This window comes from Laccaria bicolor, genomic scaffold (genome assembly GCF_000143565.1).
Source record: "Laccaria bicolor S238N-H82 LACBIscaffold_2 genomic scaffold, whole genome shotgun sequence".
Taxonomy (NCBI): Eukaryota; Fungi; Basidiomycota; class Agaricomycetes; order Agaricales; family Hydnangiaceae; genus Laccaria; species Laccaria bicolor.
Window position 1 is genome coordinate 2912545 of NW_001889873.1, and position 26542 is coordinate 2939086.

At 47.8% G+C, this 26542-nt stretch overlaps 15 protein-coding genes across 15 annotated transcripts; 8 read left to right on the plus strand and 7 right to left on the minus strand.

Annotated features, from left to right (window-relative positions):
* Positions 1-53: 53 nt before the first annotated feature.
* Positions 54-407, minus strand: LACBIDRAFT_243868 (uncharacterized protein; the record flags this gene model as incomplete). The annotated part of the gene is made up of 2 exons (XM_001875416.1): positions 54-151; positions 203-407. Coding segments are annotated over 2 exons (303 nt in total), but the record flags the coding sequence as incomplete, so codon positions are not given.
* Positions 408-857: 450 nt separating this feature from the next.
* LACBIDRAFT_306118 (uncharacterized protein) lies at positions 858-5590 on the plus strand (the record flags this gene model as incomplete). The annotated part of the gene is made up of 28 exons (XM_001874882.1): positions 858-1284; positions 1336-1403; positions 1452-1694; positions 1741-1801; positions 1853-1925; positions 1981-1990; positions 2044-2075; positions 2125-2176; positions 2228-2404; positions 2458-2629; positions 2681-2768; positions 2865-3018; positions 3066-3090; positions 3142-3239; positions 3294-3309; positions 3361-3746; positions 3791-3811; positions 3867-3988; positions 4050-4209; positions 4275-4380; positions 4440-4500; positions 4550-4627; positions 4679-4685; positions 4747-4815; positions 4865-5127; positions 5178-5265; positions 5316-5411; positions 5459-5590. 28 exons carry the CDS (start codon positions 858-860, stop codon positions 5588-5590), a joined length of 3285 nt encoding a protein of 1094 aa, XP_001874917.1.
* A 421-nt stretch (positions 5591-6011) lies between these two features.
* Positions 6012-6708, plus strand: LACBIDRAFT_306119 (uncharacterized protein; the record flags this gene model as incomplete). The annotated part of the gene is made up of 2 exons (XM_001874883.1): positions 6012-6389; positions 6442-6708. The coding sequence occupies 2 exons, from the start codon at positions 6012-6014 to the stop codon at positions 6706-6708; spliced, it is 645 nt and encodes a 214-aa protein (XP_001874918.1).
* A 42-nt stretch (positions 6709-6750) lies between these two features.
* On the minus strand, positions 6751-8297 carry LACBIDRAFT_181977 (uncharacterized protein; the record flags this gene model as incomplete). The annotated part of the gene is made up of 2 exons (XM_001875417.1): positions 6751-7875; positions 7932-8297. 2 exons carry the CDS (start codon positions 8295-8297, stop codon positions 6802-6804), a joined length of 1440 nt encoding a protein of 479 aa, XP_001875452.1. The 3' UTR covers positions 6751-6801.
* Positions 8298-8448: 151 nt separating this feature from the next.
* LACBIDRAFT_229229 (uncharacterized protein) lies at positions 8449-10155 on the minus strand (the record flags this gene model as incomplete). The annotated part of the gene is made up of 4 exons (XM_001875418.1): positions 8449-9297; positions 9349-9942; positions 9988-10052; positions 10104-10155. Coding segments are annotated over 4 exons (1560 nt in total), but the record flags the coding sequence as incomplete, so codon positions are not given.
* Positions 10156-11603: 1448 nt separating this feature from the next.
* On the minus strand, positions 11604-13070 carry LACBIDRAFT_306121 (inositol polyphosphate phosphatase; the record flags this gene model as incomplete). The annotated part of the gene is made up of 5 exons (XM_001875419.1): positions 11604-11873; positions 11920-12052; positions 12102-12488; positions 12542-12824; positions 12875-13070. 5 exons carry the CDS (start codon positions 13068-13070, stop codon positions 11604-11606), a joined length of 1269 nt encoding a protein of 422 aa, XP_001875454.1.
* Positions 13071-13094: 24 nt separating this feature from the next.
* CAN2.2 (carbonic anhydrase) lies at positions 13095-14011 on the minus strand. Its single transcript, XM_001875420.1, has 4 exons — positions 13883-14011; positions 13730-13824; positions 13598-13671; positions 13095-13527 (listed from the first exon to the last, which is right to left on the minus strand). Exons 1-4 carry the CDS (start codon positions 14000-14002, stop codon positions 13175-13177), a joined length of 642 nt encoding a protein of 213 aa, XP_001875455.1. The 5' UTR covers positions 14003-14011; the 3' UTR covers positions 13095-13174.
* An 85-nt stretch (positions 14012-14096) lies between these two features.
* On the minus strand, positions 14097-15377 carry LACBIDRAFT_292327 (60S ribosomal protein L7). Its single transcript, XM_001875421.1, has 7 exons — positions 15342-15377; positions 15273-15288; positions 15125-15217; positions 14781-14947; positions 14586-14723; positions 14348-14528; positions 14097-14294 (listed from the first exon to the last, which is right to left on the minus strand). The coding sequence occupies exons 1-7, from the start codon at positions 15356-15358 to the stop codon at positions 14154-14156; spliced, it is 753 nt and encodes a 250-aa protein (XP_001875456.1). The 5' UTR covers positions 15359-15377; the 3' UTR covers positions 14097-14153.
* Positions 15378-15969: 592 nt separating this feature from the next.
* On the plus strand, positions 15970-16938 carry LACBIDRAFT_306124 (uncharacterized protein; the record flags this gene model as incomplete). The annotated part of the gene is made up of 3 exons (XM_001874884.1): positions 15970-16452; positions 16507-16739; positions 16797-16938. 3 exons carry the CDS (start codon positions 15970-15972, stop codon positions 16936-16938), a joined length of 858 nt encoding a protein of 285 aa, XP_001874919.1.
* Positions 16939-17319: 381 nt separating this feature from the next.
* Positions 17320-18584, plus strand: LACBIDRAFT_306125 (uncharacterized protein; the record flags this gene model as incomplete). The annotated part of the gene is made up of 8 exons (XM_001874885.1): positions 17320-17364; positions 17424-17490; positions 17540-17678; positions 17731-17775; positions 17827-17887; positions 17945-17984; positions 18039-18373; positions 18429-18584. The coding sequence occupies 8 exons, from the start codon at positions 17320-17322 to the stop codon at positions 18582-18584; spliced, it is 888 nt and encodes a 295-aa protein (XP_001874920.1).
* Positions 18585-18715: 131 nt separating this feature from the next.
* LACBIDRAFT_306126 (uncharacterized protein) lies at positions 18716-20172 on the plus strand (the record flags this gene model as incomplete). The annotated part of the gene is made up of 6 exons (XM_001874886.1): positions 18716-18968; positions 19163-19346; positions 19405-19468; positions 19521-19560; positions 19612-19967; positions 20020-20172. The coding sequence occupies 6 exons, from the start codon at positions 18716-18718 to the stop codon at positions 20170-20172; spliced, it is 1050 nt and encodes a 349-aa protein (XP_001874921.1).
* Positions 20173-20259: 87 nt separating this feature from the next.
* On the plus strand, positions 20260-21864 carry LACBIDRAFT_306127 (uncharacterized protein; the record flags this gene model as incomplete). Its single annotated transcript, XM_001874887.1, has 5 exons — positions 20260-20562; positions 20624-21052; positions 21105-21232; positions 21291-21459; positions 21508-21864. 5 exons carry the CDS (start codon positions 20260-20262, stop codon positions 21862-21864), a joined length of 1386 nt encoding a protein of 461 aa, XP_001874922.1.
* A 467-nt stretch (positions 21865-22331) lies between these two features.
* On the plus strand, positions 22332-23148 carry LACBIDRAFT_230039 (uncharacterized protein; the record flags this gene model as incomplete). The annotated part of the gene is made up of 5 exons (XM_001874888.1): positions 22332-22422; positions 22473-22527; positions 22592-22863; positions 22924-23015; positions 23065-23148. Coding segments are annotated over 5 exons (594 nt in total), but the record flags the coding sequence as incomplete, so codon positions are not given.
* Positions 23149-23392: 244 nt separating this feature from the next.
* On the minus strand, positions 23393-24730 carry LACBIDRAFT_306129 (uncharacterized protein; the record flags this gene model as incomplete). The annotated part of the gene is made up of 7 exons (XM_001875422.1): positions 23393-23467; positions 23519-23556; positions 23608-23986; positions 24039-24199; positions 24250-24331; positions 24387-24446; positions 24494-24730. The coding sequence occupies 7 exons, from the start codon at positions 24728-24730 to the stop codon at positions 23393-23395; spliced, it is 1032 nt and encodes a 343-aa protein (XP_001875457.1).
* A 191-nt stretch (positions 24731-24921) lies between these two features.
* Positions 24922-26526, plus strand: LACBIDRAFT_292330 (uncharacterized protein). The gene is made up of 7 exons (XM_001874889.1): positions 24922-24944; positions 25001-25249; positions 25301-25481; positions 25535-25694; positions 25747-25874; positions 25928-26088; positions 26135-26526. The coding sequence occupies exons 2-7, from the start codon at positions 25124-25126 to the stop codon at positions 26333-26335; spliced, it is 957 nt and encodes a 318-aa protein (XP_001874924.1). The 5' UTR covers positions 24922-24944; positions 25001-25123; the 3' UTR covers positions 26336-26526.
* Positions 26527-26542: the final 16 nt, after the last annotated feature.

A 26542-nucleotide genomic window follows, 5' to 3' on the forward strand; every position in this document is an offset into this window, starting at 1 on the left:
ATACGCAGCAAAAAGGAGGAACCACCGAAGATGAAGTGATACATCCGAGTCATTCACTTCCGTCTTGTCCCATCCTTGAACCTCGCAGTTGGCTGAGCTGGTGGCATGAAATCTTTGGCTCGCCGAAAGAGTAGTACATGGGGTTCAGGCGCTATATACGCAAATCATGAATTAGATACAAGGAAAAGCTCAAATTACCTACCATGCACTTCGTAATGTTCCCATCCCAGACTTTGAGTGATTCCAATCCCCCTCCACTCCTGTTCTGTCAGCAGACGCAGCGTACCCGTGTCATCTTGGTTGAAGTACTCCTTCGGAACCATCTTGAGCAGTTGTTTGGGCAGGATAACATGCCGGTACTCGAATTCGTCATCCGAATAACGATCAGAATAGTGAATCCTGTTGAAGGCGACAAGTGAGGTCGTGAGCCATAGAAGATGATCAACTTTTCCTACTTCTCGATGTATTCCTCGAGCTTACGCGCCAGCTCTTTCTGTGCTGCTGCTCCTTGTGATGATTGATTTGACGCCATGAGCGCGTCGAAAATAAGGAAAACAAGATATCTTGATGGCAAGTGCAGTGCAAAGCCATTTTGACGCGCGAGTCACTCATGTCACGACACTCACGTGAGCAGACGCGACAAGTTTTCTGCTTCAGCGAACGAGTGTCTAGCCTCAAGTGTCCCTTTCTTACCTTCATGAACCTTCGACTTGAACAGAACATGGTCCCATATTCTGATACCTCGCACGCAGGATCTATGAACACGTTTTTTGCCACTGATCCGCCAGTTCAATTGGATGAATACTACGCCGATGTCATGGACTCGATTGGTCCGTATATGCGCGTTTCCCGTGTGTATGGCGGTAGTGTATCCACAATTGTTTGTTCTAGCCAACCGTTTGGTATTTCCTATCCAACACGAACCATACCACTTGAGAGATATCACTCAAGACGGTTATCAAGACGATGTCGAGCAAGAAGCTATTCCACTGCGGTCGCAGAGATCCGAGATTGAAATGAGCTACTTTCAGGATGATGACGAGTTTCTCAATCCCCCTTCAGCGACCTTGCTAGATCATCGTCCTTATCTTGGTCATGAATTGGCTGATCATACGCCTCCAGAGTTTTTACCAGGAAGCGGGGAATATACCTATCCTTTCCATTCACGGCGTCCGCATGGCCGAGATATTGCTTGCGAGGAAAAAGAAGGTCATGCTCAAGCTGGAGAGCTACCCAATGGACAAAAACTGCATCGATCTAGGCTTCGTTCAGTGTCCGAATTGCGTCGGGTCCCCTCCTCCGCTTGAAAAGCACAATCTCTAACCATTATTACAGCTGACGTATATCGGGGAATTTTCAAGTTTGGCATCTTCAATGCTATTCAATCTGTTTGCTTCGACGAGGTATTTTAATGAATCATGAAAGATATTGTCGCTAATGACATCAAAAAGATTTTTAAATCAGATGTTAATATGGTAAAGGGAAGAAGAGACGACTTGTTCTCACCTTACTCAGTGTTTTCCACCAGGTCATCAGTGGTAATATATTTATCGCACTCGTCTTCTTGTTCTGATTCGTTCCCAGCTCCGACAGGAAGCGGAAAAACTGTTTTGTTCGAGTTGGCTATCATACGTATGCTGGTGCACAACAAGAGCGACCGACAGTCAAAATGCATTTATATAGCGCCCACGAAGGTTGATTTCCCCCCAATTTTGGTACTTCTCACTCATCCGAGATCAGGCTCTGTGTTCGGAACGATATAGAGATTGGTCCTCGAAGTTTGATTCGATTGGCTTTAAATGTAAGCACTGAACCTGTCTTAAAATGGAGGGTGCAATGTATCAAAATTAAGGTTGTGAATTCACGGGCGACACGGTCGTCTTCGGCGGCAACGTCTGGGGTGACGCTAAGGACGCATCTATCATGTCAGCATTTTGATATCAGCATTAACACTCGTTTCAGGTGTTGACGGATATATAGAATTGCGACAGTAAGCTGATAGTGAATGCACGCTGGTTGACTAATTTTTTAATACCGTCTCAGGCTGAGAAATGGGATAGTCTTACTCGCAACTGGTACGACGGAACTTCTCAAGTTATTGAATTACTCTGAGTTACTCTTCAGGCGCGATCACTCTCAGATACTCTCTCGGGTCCATCTATTTCTTGTGGACGAGGTGTGCAAGCCTGAGATTATGACCGACTTTCATGCGATATCTATGATTTAGGTTCACATTCTCAACGAATCTCGCGGAAGTACTCTCGAAGTTATTACGTCGCGAATGAAAATGCGGGGTTCTTGTATGAGATTTGTTCTGGTGTCAGCGACAGTCCCCAACATACAGGATGTCGCTTCATGGATTGGAAACGGCTCGGACGTCGCTAGCCCTGCAAAAGTTTTTGAGGTACAGATCTCCGTCGGCTATATCAAGAAATGGTAACCCAGACGACTCCTTAGTTTGGGGAAGAGTTCAGACCATGCAAGCTCACTCGCCATGTGATTGGGGTCCCAAGACGGAAAGAACATAACGATTTCCAGTTTGCGAAGATGCTCGATTACAAGTTGTTCTCTGTTCTACAGCAATATTCCGTCGGAAAGCCGATCTTGGTTTTTTGCTCAACAAGAAAAGGCATGTGGTTCAGCGAAGCGTCATCATTTTGTTGACGGAGGGAGCGGCCAGGCGTCTTCGATACAGCAGAGCAGCTCATGAAAGAGTTCGTGGAGACGGAACAAAAAAAACTCACTTTGCCATGGTCGCGTCCTCCAGGGCAGGTATTCATCGTAACGGGTCGCGAGGCACACGCTTACTTCTCATAGGCTCGAGCACTCTTTCATTGACAAGCGCATTGACGGTGAACGTATAGGTTAACGACCTTCGGCACTTCGCTGAAGTTGATTCTTTCAGAGTTGGTAAAATATGGTATCGGAGTCCACCATGCTGGCATAAACTTAGATGATCGGCGGACGATAGAGGATCTGTACCTTCGGAAGAGTCTCCGTATTCTGGTGGCTACCTCAGTTCGTCAGCTATCTCTACCTATGCCCTTGATCTGACAGGATTCAAGACTCTGGCGGTTGGTGTAAATCTTCGTGAGTGACCTGAAAATATAACTCAGCCGCTGGTATCTCAACGTCACTCAGCGGCCCACATGGTTGTCATCAAGGGTGTCAGAACTTTCCAAAATAATGCGTCCGTGGAGTATTCTGACCTGGATATCGTTCAAATGCTTGGACGTGCTGTGAGTGAAAAGAAAATCTCTTCCTTTATTGAACTTGACATGAGAGTCCCATAGGGCCGACCCCAATTCGGTATTTAAGCCCCGTTGTCCCCCTTCTTGAGATTCTGAAGCAATATTTTAGACAAGGATGGAATCGCCATCATCATGTGCGAGAAGGATCTGGAAGGTAAATACGAAGCACTTGTGCAAGGGAAAAATGTGTTGGAGAGCTCCCTTCACCTCACTCTTTCTGAGCACATAAACTCGGAAATTGATCTTGGCACCATCACCGATCTGGAGTCCGCAAAATCTTGGCTCCGTGGGTCCTTTCTGTTTCAAAGAATCAGAAAAAATCCGAATTTCTACGCCCTCGGAAAAGAGGATGACCAGACATGGCAGGAGAGGGTCGACGATGTCGTCATGAGGAGTGTGATGAAGTTGAGAGATACCCATCTCGTATCATATATTGACAAGGGGGCCGAGGCTGGAAAGCTAACTTGCACTGAATATGGCGAAATCATGAGCAAGGTCCGTGACATATGTTTGGTACGATACTCAAGTAACATTTGCAGTTTTACATTCGGCAAGCAACGGTGAGCTTCCGATGCCACAGGCTACAATACTTTTTATCTCAACCACTCCATACAGATGAGTTTGATTCTCAACTTGCCTGATCATCCAAGCCTTAGAGAAATGGCAGGTCGCTACTGCTACCAGAAGAATTATCAACTTATTTTCTGCCAGCTAGAAACAATTTCAACCGCAGAAGAGTAGGCCTTGATTTCGAAGGATTTACAGCTTCTAATGTCCACTTTCAGGCTGTGTGATAAGAGTCTCAGGACGTCGGAGAAAGCCGTCGGTTGCAAATTGCTTCGCCCAACTACTGCTCAGTTTTCCTCAGATTTACAATAAACTCCGGAATCATCTTGATATACGATTCGAAGTAAAGAAGATAGAAAAGACCTCTGACAAAGCGTTTCTACTCATTCAGGTCTGCGCCAGAATAAACTTTTATCACAACGTTGTTGATGATCATCTTTTCTTCCCCCCGGTAAGGCGGTACTCGGAGGCATAGGGTTAAAGACAGAATTCAAAGGCACAGATAGCCAGCCGTATCTTGAAGCGTTGAGCCTCTTTCGACATGCTCCAAGAATTGCACGAGGCGAGTCCGAGTCCGTTCCTGAATCTGACGCTTGGCCTTGTTGATCTTCGTCTGAATAGCTGTCGTCGAGGTTGCAGTTGCTAAGAAAGTTGGAACTCAAGTTAAACATGGACTCGAATTGTAATGTTTTCGGGCTTTTCAGACTCTTTGTAATTGATTGACATGGCAGGGTTCGTTGCTTGACGGCCAAGGCATGGGAAGATAGGCCAATAGTGTTAAAGCAGGTGGAACACATAGGAGAGAAGTCGTAAGGCCTGATTTTTTGTTTTCATCCTATTGGTTGAAAAATGATCTCTAGGATCAAGGTCGACATATACCTCTCCCCGGCGTCACTGGCTGTAACAATTGACATCATATTGTTAGTAGGTTTTGGCGGAACATGGGATTGCTTCTCTTTGCGCCTTGCGCTCTCAGACTCCTCTGAGGATCGAAACCGTGAGTGAACGAGACTACAAGTTGGCAATTGTGACTCGATTATGAACAGTTACTGAATCGGCGACCTCCCTTTGGGTTGGAGGTTTTAGCTTGTGCCAATGAGCTACCCCAATACCGTCTCAATATCACAGAACTTGGAATGCGCTCAAGTGCCGGAAAGGGTCCAATTGAAGTGGACATTTCAATCGATTGCAGTTTACTCGAGCCCAGCCAAGTGATAAAAGTGAAAAGGCAGAAGCATCGAGTCATCGACATGACAGCCGTTTTGACACTGACATCCACCTCCGACTTCATTGACTTTCGTCGAATACCGTAGTTATTTCCCTTGGCTTTCTAAACCTTGATTGACAAATCAACTTCAGGACGAAGGTATTGAAGGGGAGGAAAACATTCGAAATCACTGCAAATTTGACGAAACCTAGCCAGTCGATCATCGTAATAATATCGTCCGTCAGTCACATTAACGTATATATCCTGTTCATCATGCTCATGGTAAGCAGGAGAGTGTCGCTGGATCTTCTGTCCAACGAATTCACAAACCTACTATTCCTGTGACGGAATTCCCAGTTCTGGATACCCGCCCTCTTTCTTCGATCGTGCGTTCTTTCCATGTGCGCCGCGCCTTTAATTGATAAGCTAAAAGGAATCCGATCTCGTTGGACTTGAAGACGATCCAGATTTTTGGAATATGCGTATCGATGACAGCGAGAATGAGTTCGTCTTTTCGAAGGATGGCTCAAAGCGGAAAAGTTTTCTTTTTTTCCCCACCAGCTAAACGGGAGTTTAAAGGTTGCTTTGCAGAAGATTTCACAGAAGTTAAAAATGAAGATACCGCCACCGTACTTGGTGTGCCCAAGGTTGAACTCCAAAATGGGAAATACGAGTCAGCTAGCCCTCGATTTCATCGTCGTATATATTGACAGACCAGCAGGTGCAACCATTCATGCAAAGACAAAACCCAATGCCGCCATTTCTGGTAATCATCCGAGCGAGTTCCGCCTTGAATGCCGATTTCATTTCATTATAGTTGTCGGGATGGGCTGTCAGAAGCACCCAATGGCTCAAGAAAGCGTCACACGGACATGGTAGAGACGAAAAACGCCTCCAAGATCACAAGACTTCACGCTACAAGAACCAACGTATCCACTCGCAGAAACGATCCTAAAAACGATCCAAAAACAAAGAAGCTCGAATCGATGCATGATGGAAGTAGACTCAAGCTGGACTCATCTCCCCATAGTCTCAGGCGCAAACGCCGGGCTGCGCCAAATTTCGATATCTCCTTCACGGATTTGAAAGGCCCAGAGAGCTCGGACCGTGGGCTGCTTTTTGAGGCCAATTTGGATGACGACGATGACAATGATCTCCCCGAGGGGATTTTTCCAGTTCTTTCCAATAAGGCGACTCCCAAAACTGATTATTCGAACTCAGCGGTCGACGATCTCGTTTGCACTCCCCCAGAAAATACATCGAAAAAAACTGGACCTGAATATTGCGAAACATCCCCTGTTTCCCCTGCCAACGTGTCTCTGACACGACCTTCGAAGAAGCGGAAGGTAGACAACGAAGTTATGGTTGGTACTCTTTTTTTTTTGCTGTATCCCAAGATACTCATCGCTTAAACAGACAGATGATCAAGAACTCACTGCTCTATTTTGCCAGACATCCGAACAAGACCAGCCTGGCCATTTTGAAGACTCTGTTGTTTCCGTAGAGTCCCCACGCAAGCCTCAGCTCACACCCATGAAACCGATTCCGGACTCGCTCAAGGATGGCGCTTGTCAGACTCGTTTAGTTTTGGACGTTCATTCACCGGGTGGCGGTGACTCGAATGACGATGAATTCACAGAATTGGATGCTTGGCTTCAGAGTGGGTCTGTTCGGATTGTGTAGGGCGCTTGACGTCTCTTTTTGTTGCTTTGAGCTTCTTGGCGATGGTGATATCATGTAGTATTAAATGGTGGCTATAGAGGAACTATAAATGTTCTAAGTTTTGGATTTGAGGTCAAGGTCGAGTGATCTCTCTGTTTGAGGGGGAGTGAAAATCCACAAGGCTTCCGTAAATCTCGGATCCCATGCTACACTCGTCGACGGCTTCACAATATCCCAACCCACGGCGTCGTCGCGCCATCTTCGCTCCTTCTTTACCCTCTCCGCTCGCAGCTCGACCTCAGTTGGTGGTGGGTTTTCGATCTCTTCCTTGGTGGGTTCTCGGGTACCTCGGGCAAGTTCGCGTGCAGTGGCTAATTTCGGTGCGAGGCCTTCATAATACTTTTGTCGTGATTTCTCGATTTCCGCGGGTATAGAATCAAGAGAATTTTTGTAGTAACTTTCTGCTCCCTTGTCAAAGTCGAGGTCCAGCGGAGGAATACCTGCCGATACCACTTCAGCGAACAAAGGTTCCTGTTTGGGTGGAGAGACCTCGATGCGCCGAATATTTTTCGTGACTAGGGTATAACCAGCCTCTGAACCAGAACGGACCTTGTGCCGTTGGTTGAAGAAGTCCCATATCATCAGGGGAATTTGCGAGATGCCGATGTAATTTGTGAAGGGGACGAGGAGAAGAGGCGGGAGCAAGGGAACAACAGCAGGTGGTGCATCCATGTCTTTGGGAACCGACACTTGGCTCCTCGGCGAAGAATGAATTGGAGCAAAGGCAGGTGACATATGAGCAACTTTGGGTTGAACTGGAAGAGCAGCCTCACGCATTTCTTCAGGGTCTTCCGGTTCATCAAAATGGTGGTCGTCCTCCAAGATCTTGGCTAAAACTTCGTCTTGGTCGACCTTTTCCAAGCCATCTGTCCAGCCTCTCGTCAAGCCGGCCATAAATTCCTTAAAAGTGGGTCGGCCAATAATTACGATGCCTCCGTCCAGCTCTCGTTTACGGACTTGAGCAGGAGATTGATAAGTAGGAAGATGCTTTGTTACTTCGGACTCCGGGTCCAATCCAAGGTCAAAGCGTCTGCGTAACCGTATGCCCTCCGCTACTCGATTAGCAATATCTCCGTGTTTCTTCCCTCCAACCATTTCATAGTCGACGGCAGCAGCAACTAATATGGGCTACAAAAAACAGGTCAGTTCATCGAACAAAGAAGTCAAGGGACGATCTCCCCAACCTTAACGTACTTCCGGAAGTACTTGAGACTTTGGTCGTACTCTTCGTCTCCTGGCCATTTAGCACCATAAACCGTTACTTTGCGAGGTTTATCGAGCGCTCCCAATGGCTGTTCCGCCAGATTTTTTACCTTATGTACATATGACTGACGAATGCGCTTGCATTGTTGACGGTCATAGACATAGAGGCCAACGATGGAGCTTGTGACGGATAGGAATATGAGCCAGTTCCTGGAGGGAAGCTTCGGTCTTTTACTCAGCCAGGAAGCTGGAATGCCTGTGTATTTGAGAGCAGCGTTGATTCCTGAAGTTTTTTGGTTTAAAGCAGTGTTTTGTGCCAGCTTGTCAACATTCTGCGCTGCGTTCATGGAGGAAAGGAAAATGGTTGCATCACGTGCACTAATATTACAATTTATATAAAAAATTACTCCCGGTCTGCAGCCTTCTCCAATTGCTGCCGCTTCCGTGAACCACCTCTGTAGAACACATTAGACAACGTCCTGTGAGAAAGAATACAACTTACGCTCCAGTATCCAGCCCCCGCTTTTTTCCAGTCTTCGCCTCGTCCAAGAACTGGTTCAAGCCAAACACATCCCCAGTGTCCTTCTCAAACTGTACTGGCCCCTCCTTGATCTCTTGGTCTGCCGCACCTTCGAATCCAACCCTTGCCTGGCCCAAACTGAAGCGATCATTGTCCAATGCCTTTCCAATACCTTCCTCCGTTCCACCTCCAAAGGACTCCTCATTTCCTTCCGCAATATTCCCTCTCGCTTTATAAATTGCAGCGGCAGCAGTAGAACCGTGGAAGAGAGGACGATCATAGAGGTTATACGAATCCTCATCGGCGAAATTTCCGGACAACGATTCCTGGTTGAACAATCGCGAATCCAACATCGATTCCTTTGACAGCGTAGGTTTGGCCAGTCCAAGCGCAACTTTTTCCGAAATGTCGCGGTTTTGCTGTCGTGCCATTTGCTTGGCCCGCTGCTCTGTACCCATGTTATTCATTCGCAGTTCTCGCTCTCGCTCTCTTCGCTTTTCTTGCCTCATCTGATCACGAATCTTACGAGATTCTTCGTCGTCTTCACTGTCCTCGTCAGATTCCGCGCCACTTTCACTGTCGCTGCCATACGCGGCTAGAGAAGATTTAAGAGCAGCTTGACTCTGAGCTGTAGGTTTGGGTGCAAGGCCACCGCGCTCCTCGCGAGCACGTTGTGCCAACAGACGAAGGCTCTCCTCCTTAGACTCCTTCTCTTTTTGTGCAAGCTTTTGCTGCATCAAAGACCGTTGGCGAACTTCTTCGCGTGCATGCCTGTCAGCAACGAAGAGAGCCTCGGAGAATTTGGCGAAGTTGTCGTTGATGTGTATCTAGACCATTTGATTAGGTCCGCGTGTCACACATAGAATAATTGTACGCACATCCTGAAGCCCCCGTCCATCCGCAGCCAACCGTTTATCAAGAGGTATCGTGAAACCCTTGTTGTTTTTCCAGTTTGAAATACAAGGTGGGATCATCCACTCTTTCTGCTCTGCAGCAGTTGCCTTCCGAGGAGGACTACGAAGGACAGGCGGGGGAGGACTCGGTGGGCCCCGAGGGATTTTCTTATGCTTGAACCTTGGTGGCTCTAGTGGATCCTCGACAACATCGGTCATCTTTATGATCCGTTGCTTCAACCCAGCCTCGCCATTCTGCTGCCCTGGAGTATATCGAATGAAAGCGGTCTTCCCTTGACTATCTGGCACATTTTTAGGTTGGGCAGCTTTGATTTTGCCGTTGACTAGCTTTTCAAGCGCAGCGCGTGTCTTGTCAGCGGTCTCCTGTACGTCGTCCTCCGAGGGTCGATCCATACTACGCTCCGAATCGTCGATGTCTTTTCTGTGAAAGAGAGGTACAAGGTCTTTGAATTGAGACTGTACAATCTTGCCTGGGCGTTGGCCCTGGTGGGCGATGGCGTCGTAACGAACGTTCCCCTCACTATCTACTTGTAGAGCCAATGTGTTGCCGGAAGATGCCTATGACCATTAATTCAAGAAAAAGCCTCAATTCATAGAACATACCTTCTTCTTGCCCATGCCAAGAGGGTATTGTGCAACATGACATTCAGGGTATGAACCGCCATCACCTGCAAATCTTTATTGATGGAAAGAAAGTGAAGGATTGCTCTCCAGCGTACCAAAATCTTCCTGTGAAGTTGGTTTCCACCCAGCTCTCTGTCGATATGGAGGAGTTACTGCACGAAGAACGAGTGTATGTGATGGAGCTGGCGCTTGTGGTTGATCGTCGTCGTCGGAAAAGGCTGGAGCATGAACTGGCTGAGGAAGAACTCTAGTTATTGAGTAAGAAGAGAGTAGTCAAATATGAGAAGGAGAATACAACGCACGATGCTAAAGCAGCCATGACGGTCGTGAAAGAAAGAGTAGTTCTGTTTGTTTCAAATCCCAATACCAAACACCAGTTAAACAATTTGTCAAGTACTACCCCATTGGTACCCCAATGGCCGCCCTCGAACCTTCTCCCATTCACTCACCGGCTCTTCAGACTGGAGCAGATATTATTGTTTCCCTCATAGAGAAAAATCGCGAAGAGGCTGCAAGATCCTCTCAAGAACAGTTTGAGAAGCTGCAGCAACTTTTCTACTCATACAAGCATTTTTCTGAAGCGGCGCATGCCTCGGAAGGGGCAAAACTTGAAGAAGCCCATCAAGAGATTCAGGAATTGCGAACTCACTACGAACAATGTCAGCAGGCTTTACAGGTATCTCACACTCAGATACATGATTTGAACACGTCCTTGGCTGCACTGTTAAACGAACGCGACTCGCTGCGCACGCAACTTTCATCTGTCTACTCTTCTGCGTTGGGTTCTACACCGCCATCTGAAGGTGTCTCTATATCTCCATATGCGGAGCAACCAGTACCATTTTTCTTGGACGAACATTGGGTTTCTTTTTTGGAAGAACTTGGCTTGAAAGATATCAGTGTTCTGAGCCCAGCTCAGCTGAAAGATTCACTCAGGCGCATCACTGCGCAGTTACGAAGTGATCGTGAAAATGCCAGGATTTCCGCGGCAGAACTTGTTCATTTACGAGCCCATGTTTTGACTGTCGAATCGACTTTCGACTTCCCGCCCTCCCACATGTACGATCTGACACGCTCCCAGTTGCAGGATGACGTTGGTATGTCCTATTTCAGCAGCTATTTAGAACAAACCCACAATTACGGTCATAGCGCGCACACCCAGGAGAGTAGAATGTCGAGACCAATATGCCATGCAGGGAGATGGGTTGCAGGCACATGCAACCGAGTTGGTTAGTGATGTTTTGATTTTATCCGTCGCTCGACTTTTTATTAAAACAACCAAGCTCTCTTTTGCTGATCAGGTCAACTAAGGCTAATTGGGCGAAGTGGCGGCATCTCTGTCCGACGATCATACCAGTGTATACCCATTTTGCGACTTGCCAACTTACCAACTCTTGCTTCTTGAAACGGACAACGTTCTTTTCTCGCTCAATTCTTGCACGCCCCATTTATCATTTTATAAGTAAATCACCCGTATATTTCCTCCCTCGTTTGTAAATGACTATACATTTCATGTGGTGTTAGTAGGACACCGTGTTAATAACCCTACATACTTAATGTATTCGCTCGGCTTTCAGGTGCCCGATAATATAAAACTACACAAGGGAACTTGCTTTCCACCATTTCCAAGCACCCAAGCCCAAGAAAAAATTGAAGCTACCGATAATTCCCGATCCGGCTCCAAGTAAAGTCAACAGCCACCAAATTACTCCGACGATGCGGTCGAGTATTCGCCCCACATAACGTTTCAGTGCCGCTCTTCGATCAGGGAGGGGTACGTATGTGGCTGGAAGACGGATGAGGGGTATGGAGGATGACGAGTTTGGTGTTGAAGGGGGTAAAAGTAATAGACAAATAATGGGTTTCTGAGAACAGTGAGTAAATGGCCAGACCCTGAGGCTTTGAACCTACGTGATCAGATGTCGTGTAAGAAGGGATGCTGGTATACAACAGATTGGCTATTCCGCATTCACCAGGAGTATCGGGCGAATCGCTATACGTAGCGTACAGGATTCGGTCCGTCCATGACGGCGTTCGTTTTGTGCTGAGATTGGTGTCACAGTCGTACATTTGCATTAATCACAGTGGCTCACCTATACTTGTCAGTTTCGCCAAGCTGGTATTTGTAACTACATTTAAATTTCCAGAAATCTCCTTCATGTAAGCCCATGAAAACGTGTCCTTTTTGTTTCTCTGTCGTAAGTTGGTCGAACATTCCTAGCTCTTTTCTGGTGGCCTCAGAGTCGATGGCGCCAGAAAATCCTGGGAGATTTCGTATCTCGAACAGCGGGTGGGAAGGTGGGATATCCAGCCGGTAGTTCAGATCACCGAGGAGGAACAGATGAGAGGTCTCGTAGATTGTACTGGGTGAACTAGAGTCAGTAACCGGAGGAAAGAGAAGTGTAGAGACGATGTGTCTGAAGTCTGCGTTTCTCTGTTCAACCCTATGATCAAAGGCTGCGAGATGACAGTTGACGAATCTGGGTTATACAGGTAAGTCAAGAACGTGGTAGTAGTTTCCAAAAAAACCCACGTATACGTTTCGCCTGGATCACCCTCGGCGTTCAAAACGCGAAACCGCACGCCAACGGCGCCTTTATTGCCCATGTACGCAAGACCACATCCCGTCCATTGAGTCTGAACGTCGCACACTTTTCTGGCAATACCAGCATCGCGTCCATAAACCAATAGCGCAACGCCAACGTTGACTACTTTCGCAATAAGTGTGTAAGACTCCTTGTTTGGCGCATGTTCCTCTATCTGCGACAATATAAGCGCATTTCTGCTGCTGAGAACTGCCTTGGAGAGCCCGGAAACTGTATATATATGTCAGGTGAGATTGACGGGGCGAAAGAGGAGGACGTACGTCCAAGATGCAAAGGGAGAAGTTCCTGGAAACCGACAGCAATGATGTCTGGTGCTCGTTGTTGATGGAAGAGGAAGTTGGAAACCTGTAATGTGGGAGCAAGCCAGTCGACCAAATCCTGAGGAAGGCCAAGCACGCCCTGAAGATTTGTGTTGTAGGATGCAATCTGCACCAAGAGACGGTCAGGAAGGGACATAATGGTACAAGACGACCTCTAATTGTTACTACATACAGGTATAACTTCCCAGGCATTTCTTTCATGTTACACAACGTGTTCTACTGGTGTCTAACGTCCATCACCTACTTGGACTGAGGGCCTTGAGAGATACCAAGATCCCTCAGTGTACCACTGGCAATGTCATATACCCAACCGTGAATCCAAACACCTTTCGTCCAAGCGTCACGGATCTTCGCTAGATTCTCAACCTGCCTCTTGACGTTCTCTTCAACGAGCACAGGCAAGGCTTCAACGTGTGGAGTGGTGGAAAGATGAAGGGATTGTGCAAGCCTTGTGAGAGGATCCAACCAGGTGTTGAGAGGTGATTCCGCAGGTAGAGAAGGGACTGTAACGGCTGGGCAGATAGACGGGGAGGACTGAGCGGCACCTAGACACGCCGCGGCACCTCCACACTCGTTATGACCGACAACAACGACTAAAAGGGGTGTTACGAGGCAAGAGGAGGTTGGGATGGCATAAAAGTAAGAGAAATAGATTGAAAGCACCATGTTGAACCCCCACGAAGTCGACCGCATATTGGAGTACGGACAAGACACTCTTATCATCTAGGTGAACTTGACTGCGCAAGGGGGAAGAATTCAATATCGAACCGCGCAAGAGAGGTTGCCGCTACTCACTTTGCGATGTTCCTATGGACGAAAATATCACCAGGACGAGCACCTGTGATAACAGACTCTGGGACTCTAGAATCAGCGCAGCCGATCCACAAGATCTACAACAGATAAAAATGTGCCATGATTGGCAATAGCAAGAGGCCCTGAAGGACGAACCTGGGGTGATTGTCCTTTCGCGGACTGCTGAAAGAAGTCTGGCTCAGCGGCGTCGACGTCGCGCGCCCATTGAGCATTAGAGTCCAATAATGCCTGGAGCGCAGCGTGAACTTGAGCCATGAAGCAGGGGGACAAAGAAGAGAAAAGATTTGGAAAGGATAGGGGATTACGCGGCATCTCTTAAAAAATTGGGGTAACAGATCACGCGCGCACGTTCGAGTCATCATGTGACATAATGCCATAGAACATGTGATGTAAGTATGAAAGAAAACTAGTTCATCTGCCTAATCAATTTATTGATGTTGGTTTCCCTGTCACCAAAGTCACCGCCTTGAACAAAGTGCTTGAACTTCCGTGTTCTCCAGCCACCAGTAGGGTTGGAAAGCTTGAAGGGCCAGAGGAAGTTAGATGCCTGCCAAAAAATTATCATCTATTCAACATCGTAAGCGTGGTGATTGCCATTACCTGCTTGAAATTAGGGCCTGCGGTTGCAATCTCGTGCACAAGATCCTCGACGCAAAGAATGTCGAATTTGCCAAGAGCTTCCTCGATTACAGCGTTATTTGTCAAAGGAATACGCTGTTTCTGAACTTTGCCGTATCCGCGTTTGTAGATGAGTTCGCGGACGGACTTCAGGTTAGGCTCGCTATCGTGACGATGTCATTAACATGTCTGAAAAAGATAAAACGCGAAATGAACGCACCCGTATGTGATGTAGGGCTCAACGAGTCTGAGCATTTGTTGTGTGGCACGGGTAGCCTTGACAAAGACTCCATTGTTAATTTGAAGAAGGCGGAGAAGTTGGAGGATTTTGCGGGGTTTTGGAGCGATCTCGTTGATACTTGAGTTGGGATTCAGTCAATACGTATTGTAATTGATAGGGAAATAGCATGCATACCCACGAATGCGTACAACAAAGTAGACCTTCGGCTGCGCTGGAACGTAGAAATCACCAGCAGTCCGTGCAGCACGCTTCAGGCGGATCTCGTCCTTTTCCTTTGCCAGATACTCCTTCACATATGATTCTGCACGCTTGAAGATGACCTTTCGCTTCGCTTTTGATGCCTGAGAGATAAAATTCAGCACGATGTCAAGACGTCGGCATGCATATTTCAAGGGAAATAAGGATCAGTCCCGAAAGATGGTTAATTGAAGGCAACATAGCAGAGTTAAAAGTTCGGCTAGCCGTTCGTTCGAATGTATCGTATGCATCATATCCAAGTGGCAGGGATAGATGCTGACCTTGCGAGCGGCCGACGCGGCCACAAGACGCTCCTCCCGAGCCTTTTCAGTTTGCTTGCGTTTCTTGAGGAGAGTCTCCGGGACTTCGATGGCCTGACGAGATAATAAATATTGCAAAAATGCAACAAGGAAGAAAACAGAGACAGACCGAAGCACTCGGGACTCTGAATTGCAGGGAGTTAGGAGAATTTGAGAATGTTGTGCAAAAGGGACGTACGTTGTTGAAGGGGCCATGGGGAATCTTGAGGGCGACGAGGAAATTGGCGTGCCAGACGTGGTCTGTTCACAATGTGGCTGCAACTGTACAGTTTGACTAAGCTATTCCCTCAGTCACATGATATTCTGCATTTGTGCTCGATCAAGAAATTATTATTAATGACGGAAGTTTATGTCACATGTGCAAGATCAACATCAGTCCACAGGATATCGATTTCTATCTACACAAGTCAAAGTTATATACAATTGTAGGTACACTAGGTGACCGACACCATCCACTTGCAGGATGATCGGCCAAAGAGTGCAACGCTTGGTCTACGACACCAGAGATGATGGATCGTTGAAAGGTAATACGTCCAGCATGTGGTAAGGAGGTGTCGTTGTAGTTGTTAAAAGATTACCCTTATTGTTGTCCAAGTGGACTATAAAACCATATCTTTAGGGCTAGTCATAACTCTCTCAGCGACGCCCGCCGACCTGCGCAGCCTCAGCAACGCAGGACACCATCGATCAGAAGTGCTGACTAGCGGATTCGAAGTGACCTGCTGCTGACTACGTGCTGACGGCTGCTTCATTTGTAATCCCAACAAAGCGATATATAACATCTCTCCAATGAGTTATCTCTGCAAATGTCAACTATCACTCTCAACGATGGCTCTCCCGTTCCCTGGCTAGCCTTTGGCACAGGAACTGCGCTGTATGGCAAAGATGCCAGTGACTTTGTGAAGGTCGCAATCGAAAACGGAATCACCCACCTTGATGGTGCCCAGATGTATAATAACGAAGAAACCCTAGCGGCTGGTATCAAAGCCTCCGGGAAACCTCGCTCTGAATTGTATATCACCACAAAGCTAAAGATCTTGGAGCCGGGGCAGACCGCCACCGAGGCTCTGCGAGTATCTTTACGAAAGCTAGATGTGGACTATGTCGACCTGTTCTTGATCCACAGTCCAAGTCCTGCTAACAAGGAAGGTAAATTGAAGGCGCTGTGGGAGGAAATGGAGGAGATACATAGCCAAGGTCTAGCAAAGTCAATTGGCGTTTCCAACTTTCGTGTTGAGGACTTGAACGTCATTTTGGAAGGGGCCAAAGTGATACCGGCAGTGAACCAGGTAAAGTTTTTTTTGCCGCCATTCAACTTTCCGGTCTAACAGCGCCAGATCGAGTTACATCCTTACGTTTGGAAAGCTGCTCAGCCAATCTACGAACTCTGCAAAGAGCGCGGAATTGTCATCGCTTCGTATGGTGGTCAAACTCCGATTGTACGGGCCGTCGGGGGACCGCTTGATGCTGTTCTCCCAGCCATTCGTGAAAGGCTCGAGAAAACTCGCGGCGAACCTGTCACTAGCGGGCAGGTCCTGGGTAAATGGATCTTACAAAAGGGAGCCATCTTAGTGACGTGAGCAGGTATTATTTTCCACTCACCTTCAATTTAACGAGATCTGGCGTTCCGCAGGACAACCTCGAAAGCCAGCCGCATCAAAGAGTTTCTGGATACCAAGAACGTTCCTGACCTCACGGAAGAAGAAGTTCATGTTATTGAAGAGGCTGGGGAGAAACTCCACAAGAGGATTTATATGCGGCACGTCTTTGAATAGTGGTTAAGGTGGACAATATGTAATCTTTGGAGTAGAGAGGGGTGTAGCATTCGTTCTGGTTTTATTGCTTTGCAATTGCTGCAACCTGTTCGTCAACTGTTTGAATCTTCAAGCTTCAAGCTTCAAGACTGTTGGTTCTTGGTTTGTCTACGAATTTTCGTGACGAGGCAGTGAGCGCTCAAAAAATTGATTTTCACACAAACCTCCTCATGAACAGCATGCGTGGCCATATTTGATCGTTTGCGGTGATTCAGGAACGCAAACCGTGCCCTGCTGATGATTGCCCCAAAAGAAGGCGCTCGACCTTCCCGGAATTCCCCCATCTTCCAGGAGCAGTTTGTGCTGTCCAGCGTCCACAAGCCCGGCGATTGACTGTCCACCATGTCGAACAGCACAGCAGCAACCTGTCTGACACCTAATGATTGGGTACGAGTCGCTTTCAGACGGGATAAGCCTGCCATGCTAACTGGACTCCTTTGAACTAGTCATATAACTCCCTTGGACAGAGCCCTTGTACTGTTGCTTCAGCCCTAGCGGGTGTGTGTGTTGGAGGCCGTGAGTTATCGCTGACTCCCCTGTTGCATGAACTCATTCTTTTCAGAGTTTACCCTGTCACCCTTGGCCCCCGACTATGTCTATCTCGGCCCCTCTGTTGCAAATGCCAATTCTTGCAGGTGCAGCTCGGTGTACTACTCCCTGCTCAGCGCTTGCGCGAATTGTCAAGGCCGCAATTTCCTCAGGTGAGTCTCACGCCCTGTGAGAGCAATTGATTAGATTCAAATGTTGGTACAGGTGGTCCGCGTATGACGGCAACTGCAGCACCGTTTATCTTTCTGTGTACGCACCAAGTATACTCAACTGCTAACGCCCGTCTTATCTCGGCCACAGTTTCCCACAACCACTCCCAACGGGCACCGTCGTTCCTCATTATGCTTATCTTAACGTTCAAGTAAGCTGTTCGTTTTCGACTAATGTCACCCGGGAATCATAAGCTTTATGTCTTTAGACTACCGATACATTCAATGTCAGCCTCGCTCAAACCGCAGGTAGGTCGTCGTTATTGGCATCTGTTCATCGTACAGTGCATTGAAGCGAATCAGGTGGTGCTGAATCCTCCCCCGTTGCAACCGTCGCTTCAAACACAGCAACTGGCTCCAAAACTGCTACTAAATCTAGTACAGTTTCACCCACTAAATCTGGCTCCGCAGCGAAGTCCGGCCCCAATGTGGGAGCCATCGCTGGTGGCGTTATTGGAGGTGTCGTTATACTCGCTTTGATCGCGGGTTTCATATTCTGGTTAATCCGTCGCAACAATCGTAACAAAGCGCCTCCTGCATCTCAAATGTACTACGGCCCCGACACAGCGTCCTCCCCGCCCCCCATGAGCTTCGGTGGCACGAGTACTTACTCCGCCATGCCAACCCCCAAAGTCTACGTAAGTTTTTCTTTTCGCTGATCCAAACCAAGCCAGAGAGAAACTTCTTTCACAGGATCCTTCTGACCCCAGTACATATCCTAGCCAGGGCCCTCCAACCACCTATACCCCCCCTCTGCACAACAATGTCACCCCGAATTACACGGGAGTTTCTCAAAACACCTTTGTTGCTTCTCCAGGACCACGTTACACTGGTGTTCCCGAGTTGTGATACCCTGTTTTTCACTGGCTACGTGGTTGGACCATAGTATTTAGCTGTAGCGTAACACATATGGATCCATTTATTCAATATTCAGGGCCTTCCAACTTTTCACTGCTTTCTGCTTTACACTGCCTCGTTTGATGGAAATGAATCCTGTGGCTCTTTGGCATGTCAGGTCCGTGTTTCTGGTATGCATCAGCGATACAAGCGCTGGTGGCCACACTCCCCTTCCACTGCCAGCTCAGCAGGGACTTCGGGAAAGAAGCTTGAGCCCAATCTTCTGCAATGACACTGATACGAGGGGTAATGTGGGCGTTGAGCCTATTGCCATTGATCACCCATGTCGCTGCGCAGTCCTCCGACGTTACGCAGTGCATCCCCGCATATTCATGGGTACGCCTCTTTTATGTCGCTGTCTTGAACGGTCCGTCTGCACAACAATCGGCGTCCTGACCGTCACGATAGGCGATGAATAGCAAGCAACAGACACCGTGCTTGGTAGCAGCCTACCTTGAAGGGATCTGTACCGGCCAGCGTATTCACACTCGCTACTTCCGTCAGTACGTAGCTAAAGACTTGCACCTCAGCGTTCAGTGTGAACTCCCTCCCGAATGGCACACACTACCTAGGACCGAATTCTTCTAATGCGAATCCGTGCATCTGCAGTACTGTAACTTACTCCCTGGTCAGTGCATGCGGAGGCTGTCAAAACCGCACGTTTACAAACTGGGGAAATTGGAGTCTTTCTTGCACCTCAACAGAGATTGCGACGTACGCAGAGTTTTCCTTATTTGTCGTTGTACAGCTTGACCCCATATACTTATGACAGGTTTCCAGACGCTATTCCATCGGGCACCGATGTTCCTGTATGGGCATACCTTGACGTTACGACGGTCAGTCGTTTTTCAAACAAGATAGGAATTATTTGAATTAACACGCTCGTAGTTTGTAAACGAAACATTTGACCCTGTGGCCGCGCAACAAAGTAACGCGATAATTCTTTATCGTCGCATCTCTCCTAACGGTATATTTTTAGGTCTCTTAAATTCCCCTGTAACTTCCAGCATTACATCGGCTTCCAGTATTACATCGTCTCTACGAAAAAGCAGTACTGTCTCCAGTGTAATTTCTCAGCCGACCGTTTCGTCACTCAGCCCTTCTTCCACGGCGGTTAATCATGCAAGCTCACACTCCAACGCAGGAGCAATAGCTGGGGGTGTGGTCGGTGGATTGGTTTTCCTCGCTGTAGCGGCTCTCGTTGCACTCTGGTGGTTTGTTCGACGAAGGAATCCGCGTGCCCATGACGACAGAGTTTTTGTTGCCCCTTCAACCAACATGGTGTCGTCAACGGGGCTTCCAGATGGTCCATCTTTGTTGTCGACAAACCCATATGTGAGTGAGGTTTACCTACGACTTGGTTATGGCTGATGTTTCGCCTGTTTAGATGGGATCGGACACAAACACGTTCCCAGGATCCCCCGTGACTTCTGCAGTATATACGACGCTTCCCAATCGCCGGTCGTTGGAGAGTATTTCACACTACGGACCTTCTGTAGTTCATTCACGAGGGTACACTGGTGCTCCAGAGGTGTTGTAGTCACGGTATTTAGTTATGTGCACGTGATGTGACGTTTAGACTGCCAATTCAATAAGTATTGAACGTGACAGTCATATTAGGCAAATAATGTCGTTGAGCTCACCGTCGCTGCCTTCATCCTCCTCTTCACCTCTTTTTGCTTTACCACCATACTCCACGACCTCCCCGTCTCGTTTTCAAGCACTCTACTCTGACTTTTTCCGGCAAAGGCATTCAAATCCCACATCGTTCCACTCTAATGTTGAGTGGTGGCGTAAAGCCCTCGAGGCTCTCGTTGGTTCGGGCCTCCAAGACAGCAACAATAGACTAGTTCTCAACGCTGGACGGAGCCTAATGGAGCGCGTCAAAGTACCGCGCGTTGGCAAGCCACTCGCCCTTGGAGCCGTAATCGTACGCCCTTTGATGCTGACCATTGTACAAACACTGACTGCGACCCATCGCCCCAGCGAAGAATGAGCTGCACACCTCCAAGTCTCTAATTCAGGTATCTGATTTCTTAAATGCAAAGGTGTCGATCTACGACCCAGGCTGGCTCCCAGTCCGCATTGCAGCATACCTTGTGGGAAAGCCACTATGGTGGGCTCTCGAACAAATCGGTATCATTGGCGAGGAGGGCAGTAAGAGTCATCAACACACAGATACAGGGTGGTGGGGAGACTATATCGTTGTATCGCTGATGGAGCGTGCGGCTGACGCGGTCGAGGAGAAGCAACGAGAGAGGATGAGTGGTCCCGGGGAGGCGCTTTATACTCTGCAAAGCTTCCGTTTGACTTTTACCGAAGTGCTTGGCGTCGATGACGGCGTCTGGCGAGAAATTGACACGAAAGTGTTACTCCGGTTCTTAGAGCGGGATCGAGGGGCCATAGTGACAGACAACGACGTGAGTGAAATGCCAGGTTTTATCCTACATTATGCTGAAGTTTGTTGTCTAGATCATAAAATTTGTTGGCGGAACTGGTTCCTCTACAATAACAGTCGTTGACCGAGGCATCTTGGAGCTGAAGACCGCAGTGCATAATCTACGTGCACAAGTAGACGCACTACATCTCAAGATTGACGAGTAGGTTTAACAAGCTTTCTATAACCCACATTATGGTTATTAATTGGTCGGCTGATAGCTGTACGCGGAAAGCCTCATCAGCTCTTCAGCAGAAGCGTAAACCTCTGGCTTTGAGCTACATTAGATCTCGAAAGCACCTTGAAGACTTGCTTTCCAAGAGGCTAGGTTCGCTAAGCACTCTTGAAGCAACTCTCATTACGGTGGAGGCGGCAGCCGGAGATGTTGAGGTAAGACTAAATTATCTGCGCTATTGCTTGCTCAACTCAATTTGGCAGATTATGAATTCGTATGAGTCCTCCACAGCTACCCTCAAAGCCATACTTGCACATCCGTCACTGCAACGCTCGAGCATCGACAAGACGATGGAGGCGCTCGCCGAAGCTAACGAAGAGGCAAAAGAGGTAGATGATGCGATCCGGATTGGGGGAGAGGTGGGGATTGGAGATGTTAACGATGATGAAGTTGAGGAAGAGTGGAAGGCGTTGATTAGAGAGGCAGAGTCGAGTGTTGGGGTGGAAGAAAGACTTTACGGTGAAGAAATGAAGGCACCGAGTGAGTCCCCGGAATTGAAGGTGGCAGAGAGATCTGGTGTGATACATAATAATGTTAATAGCAGTGCTGTGTACGCGTAGAAAAATATTACGATATACCTCTCCTCATGATTCGACTCAGGCATCCCAAGGGTGTGTCTACGATTCAGCTGGACTCAGTAAAAACAGTAAACGATCTTCAACAAAATATATATACCACCACACAGATCCTGCCCTCCCGTCAAATCCGTGCGTCCCATTCATACTTCCTCGTCGATAACCCTGCCCGCTCTTCTCACATTTTTTTATACAGTCAAATCGGGTTATCCACTACGCCCCTTGACCCTCGTCCCAGAACTTCCCATAGACAGCTTGGGCATCAAAGCTGGGGACCAGATCGTCGTCAGCGAACCTATCACCCAGGAGATTGTTAAAGACAACCCACATCCGCCTCCCGTAGCGCCCAGCACACATCCATATTATATCGATGTCAACGGAAGTGTTCTTGTCCACAGAGTAGCGTCCTCTTCCAGTTTACTTTTACCATTTTCAGGCTAACTCTCGCACCCCAGATCGTCCCAGACGACAATTCGTGTCTCTTCTCTTCTGTCGCTTTGATTTTCGAGCAATCTATTGACAAAGCATCCCAGATGCGTAAGAGTGCGTATTCTGCAAGTGCAGCTATCCATCCATCCAAAACCTAGCTACAGTTGTCGCGGAAGGCATACAGAGAGATCCAGAAACCTACAATGAAGCCATCCTTGGGTTCGCTTTTTTCTCTTTCTCTCTGTCTTCCACTTGATTGACCATCTTCGCCGCCGCTTCGCAGGATGCCTCCCTCACGGTACATTGCCACCATCACCAAACCTACCTCATGGGGAGGTGCGATCGAACTGGGCATCCTCGCCGCACATTACTCCACCGAAATCGCAAGCATTGACGTTGAGACTGGTCGCATTGACCGATTCTCGCCTGGTGCAAATCCAGGAAAGACGCGCTGTTTATTGATTTACTCTGGCATCCACTACGACGCTGCATCGCTTGCGCCCATGCCTGACGCCCCCAATGAGTGGCACCAGACTTTATTTCCAATCGTATGTTGTTTCCGACACGAACATCGACGTTTTCTAACAGCCATTTAGACATCTTCAGACGACTCAGATCCCATTCTTGTCGCGGCAAAGAAACTGGCCGATATTCTCCGCGAGAAGAAAGCATTCACAAATACCTCGACGTTTGACCTGAAATGCGAAGTAAGCCGCCACCCATCCTTTTGGCACATAATTATAACGTTTCCGAAAGGATTGTGGTCAAGGCCTCAAAGGCGAGAAAGGGGCTCGGGCGCACGCAGAACAGACTGGGCATGTCCGGTTTGGAGAATATTAGTTGCTTACCCGCAGTGTAATACATACGTATACCATATGCAAGGAGTGGTGGGCCTCAGGCCGAAAAGAAAGACGAGAGAAGTTGTGAATTACAAGTGCAAGGTTTCTCCTGATGAGGAAAAAATTGGGGGCACCGCGGATCGAACGCGGGACCTTTAGAATACAACAACGCTTCAGTCTACTGCTCTCCCAACTGAGCTATGCCCCCTATGAAGTTATGTAAGACTTGTGAAGGAGAACCGCCTCTACAGTTTGCCCTCAATCTCCATAACCAGAGGACAATGGTCAGATGCACCATATATCTCACTACGGATCTCACACTGGAAGATCATTCAGCTTCATGAATTAGTGTCAATCCTGACTGCACATACCATCTTTACCCTTTCCATCATTCGCTCGCTAAGCACAACTAACCAACGAGTAAGATTCTGAAAACATCAAAAATTTAATGAATACGAACACATGTCCAGTCTCCATCCAAGTCCTTTCGTTCTGCAGTTGAATCTGTACGAAAAATATGTATAATGCCGGTCTTCAGGATGTAATTGGCGCCAGACATCAACAAACTTGTTCGCAGAGATGTCGTCGGGCGAGGCCAGGATCTTCCTAAATGCCGTTGTTTCAGCCTCGGTGTACCCTGCCGTTTTATTCCATTTTTTCTTTGGGTTTGCAAGGTCTGCTGCGGTGATCAACCTTGGGCCAAAAGGATGGTTGCAGTACATACCCATTTCGGTTGGTGCAACGTTGAGATCCCCGGTCCATATGACAGGCTTCTTGGAATCGAGATCACGGATATAGGCATCGAAATGAACATTCCACTCTTTCTTCTCATCCAAAGTCTGGGGTTGGGAGTAAGGTGCATAAGAATCGTGCGAGGGACACGTAGCGAACCTTCAGATCGGTGCCGGCGTTCACAACATACGTGCCTACGACATAAAAATTCTCAAACTCGAGGGTAATGATCCTTCCTTTCACATGCGAGGGATCAGGATGACCTGGTAGGACTCGCGTCACACTCAGTGGCTCATGTTTTGACAGGATGGCGGTCCCAGCTGAATGGCACAGTTTAAAGTGAGATTGATGATCACAGCGGAGTACTCACAATACGATTTTTTACTGGATATTGACCAATACGCATAGGGGAACCGTTTCGTCAAAGCGGGATCGTTGGGCACGTCGTTAACCTGCGCCACAGAACAATGAGTCCCGTAAGATTCAACAAACGGGGATTGTGAATACCTTTGTTTCTGTAAGAACTAAAATGTCAGGGTCCTCCGCTTCCACGTAATACTTGAAACCCTGGGGAAAGTTGTGAATGACGAATTACTGACCACCGAGCAACATACCTTCTTCTGACTCGCGGCTAGGCCACAGATATTCCACGTTGCTAGGCGAACCGTCCCAGGTTCTCGTGGTGGAAATGTAATATTTACAGGAAGGACTTTGTTGGTTGGTTGCGAAATTTCTGGGACAGATATGTTTTCGGTCCTTGCTTTCTTTAAGACCTTGGATGTAGATGGCCCTTCGGTTTCCGACAGATTCGCGTCTATTTTCCTCTTGAAGGACTTTCTACTTGGTGGCATGAGTCAGAGAACGAACAAATTCTTCGAGGCGAGTCAACAATGTATCCTGGATGGAGATGGGAAAAAGAGGAGTGCACTTTGGTACGCTACGCGAACGTGACCACGTGGAGGCGTGACAAAGAGTTCAAGTTGCCGCTTCAACCATTGCAATGCCTCGAGTTACTTTCTTTCTTTCTCCAAGATCTTTGTAAGTTTTTCCTCCTTTATCTATTTAGTAAGTCATTCGTTTCTGCCTTACTGAGGACCTCCTATTAAGCTCTTGCTTTCAAGTTTGACGACTTACGACTCCGAACGCAGACAGTCCACGAGATCGAAACGCACCACACAAGCACCACATTCATTTCTCATCTCACTGGAATCTGTTTCAAAGGAGCCTCAGATCCTAATTATATTATGCTCACACATCGCGGATTCTCAGCCTGGATAACAGTGGGCGACAAACCCCTTCCAGAGTATCTCGTTGCCTATGATTCTGCTGCCAACCGCTTGTCTTGCTGGATTCCAAGCGAAGAAGGTCAGGTAAGTGACTACTGCATTGTCAGCATGGTATGCTTAGGGTACTGTTGTTAGAAATTCGCTGTGTGTTGGAGAGACCATGGTAGCAAAGTGGACTCTTGCGGTTTTATCACTCTGGATGGTCACATTGTTCCGGGACGTTTCTTATTCGGGGAAGGGTTTACTCAGAGATCAGGATTCAGGACATCCAGAACAACAGAGCGACCTTTCCAATTCCAAAAAGTGCCTGATATTGGTGAGTGCGGCGAATTAATAACATTATACTGGAGTCCTGAAGCATAGTCGAAGTTGGAGATACAATCGATCAAGCAGCAAACAAAGAAACAGGGATGATAATTTTGCGAATCAAGAGAGTCGTTCGGATTTCAAGCAGGCCACCAAACCTAATCCAAGACACACCACCGGTGTTGGCTCTTGGTAAGCGTAGGCCAGGGGATATATGTGTAGGGTGAGTGACTCAAAGTCGCGGAGCGAGGGCCAAGTTTATTGAAATTTGACAGCCTGGGGGAAGAAACGGAATCCCTTCAGTATGGCTCGACTTGGCATGTCGTACCTCATGGCAAGGACTCGCCTAGCCGCAAAGTGCCGAGCACGTATGTATCTTTTGTCTTTCGTTACAGAACAGCTGGTGAGCGAAGGTTGGTGCGAACTACTTTTTCTGGTGTTGATAAAACCTTTCAGAATTTCTCGAAGCTCAGGGGATCTCTACAGAGCGAAAGCCCATCATAGCTCCTTCGCGTAGGGTAGCTAGTCTTCCCCCCAGTATGAGTACGCCGCCATCACATATTTCGGATCTTCCGAGGCTGCCCAGGTTGACGACGGCGGTGACCAACCACTACCCAGTAAGGCTGATCATTCCCTGTAAAATTAGCTTACCAAATTTGTTAGAATGCTACATATAGGCGGCCATCCATCGAGCTGAGAAGAACAGTTAGCTGGAAGGCTACTGCGACAACATCGAACAACCCTGGTGTCCAAAGATATTTTGTCCTTGGGGCTGGCCTGGAACTAAAGGTCGAGCCTAGTCAAGAAGTTAATTTCCATGCCGATTCTTTAGCTCTCGAGAGTGCAGGAAATCAAGGGAACTGAGAGCCGCCATGTAAGCCCGCTACGCTAGTGGGTCTTACCTTTCTCTTTCTTCTCCCCCGCCATCTTTTCCTCTCACCGTTATAACTTTTTCTTTCTAGTTAGTTAAAATCTTGTTTTGACCGAAGTACAGTTTAACTCCTGTTCCCTTCCCTTGCATTAAAGTACATATATATTACACAATCGACAAGGCAGCGCATCTTTCAATAC

What these genes read in the sequence shown, in the direction of transcription:
- CAN2.2 (XM_001875420.1), bottom strand. Translation starts at nt 14,002, where the DNA reads ATGGCTCAAGTTCACGCTGCGCTCCAGGCATTATTGGACTCTAATGCT. An exon ending in GTCCATAGGAACATCGCAAA is followed by an intron (nt 13,672 to 13,729) that starts GTGAGTAGCGGC and finishes CCCCTTGCGCAG; the next exon opens with TCAAGTTCACCTAGATGATA. An exon ending in CTTCGTGGGGGTTCAACATG is followed by an intron (nt 13,528 to 13,597) that starts GTGCTTTCAATC and finishes CACCCCTTTTAG; the next exon opens with TCGTTGTTGTCGGTCATAAC.
- LACBIDRAFT_292327 (XM_001875421.1), bottom strand. An exon ending in CCGCGTCGGCCGCTCGCAAG is followed by an intron (nt 14,948 to 15,124) that starts GTCAGCATCTAT and finishes TTTATCTCTCAG; the next exon opens with GCATCAAAAGCGAAGCGAAA. An exon ending in TTTGTTGTACGCATTCGTGG is followed by an intron (nt 14,724 to 14,780) that starts GTATGCATGCTA and finishes TCCCAACTCAAG; the next exon opens with TATCAACGAGATCGCTCCAA.
- LACBIDRAFT_292330 (XM_001874889.1), top strand. Translation starts at nt 25,124, where the DNA reads ATGCTCACACATCGCGGATTCTCAGCCTGGATAACAGTGGGCGACAAA. An exon ending in TTCCAAGCGAAGAAGGTCAG is followed by an intron (nt 25,250 to 25,300) that starts GTAAGTGACTAC and finishes TACTGTTGTTAG; the next exon opens with AAATTCGCTGTGTGTTGGAG. An exon ending in CTTTCGTTACAGAACAGCTG is followed by an intron (nt 25,875 to 25,927) that starts GTGAGCGAAGGT and finishes AAAACCTTTCAG; the next exon opens with AATTTCTCGAAGCTCAGGGG.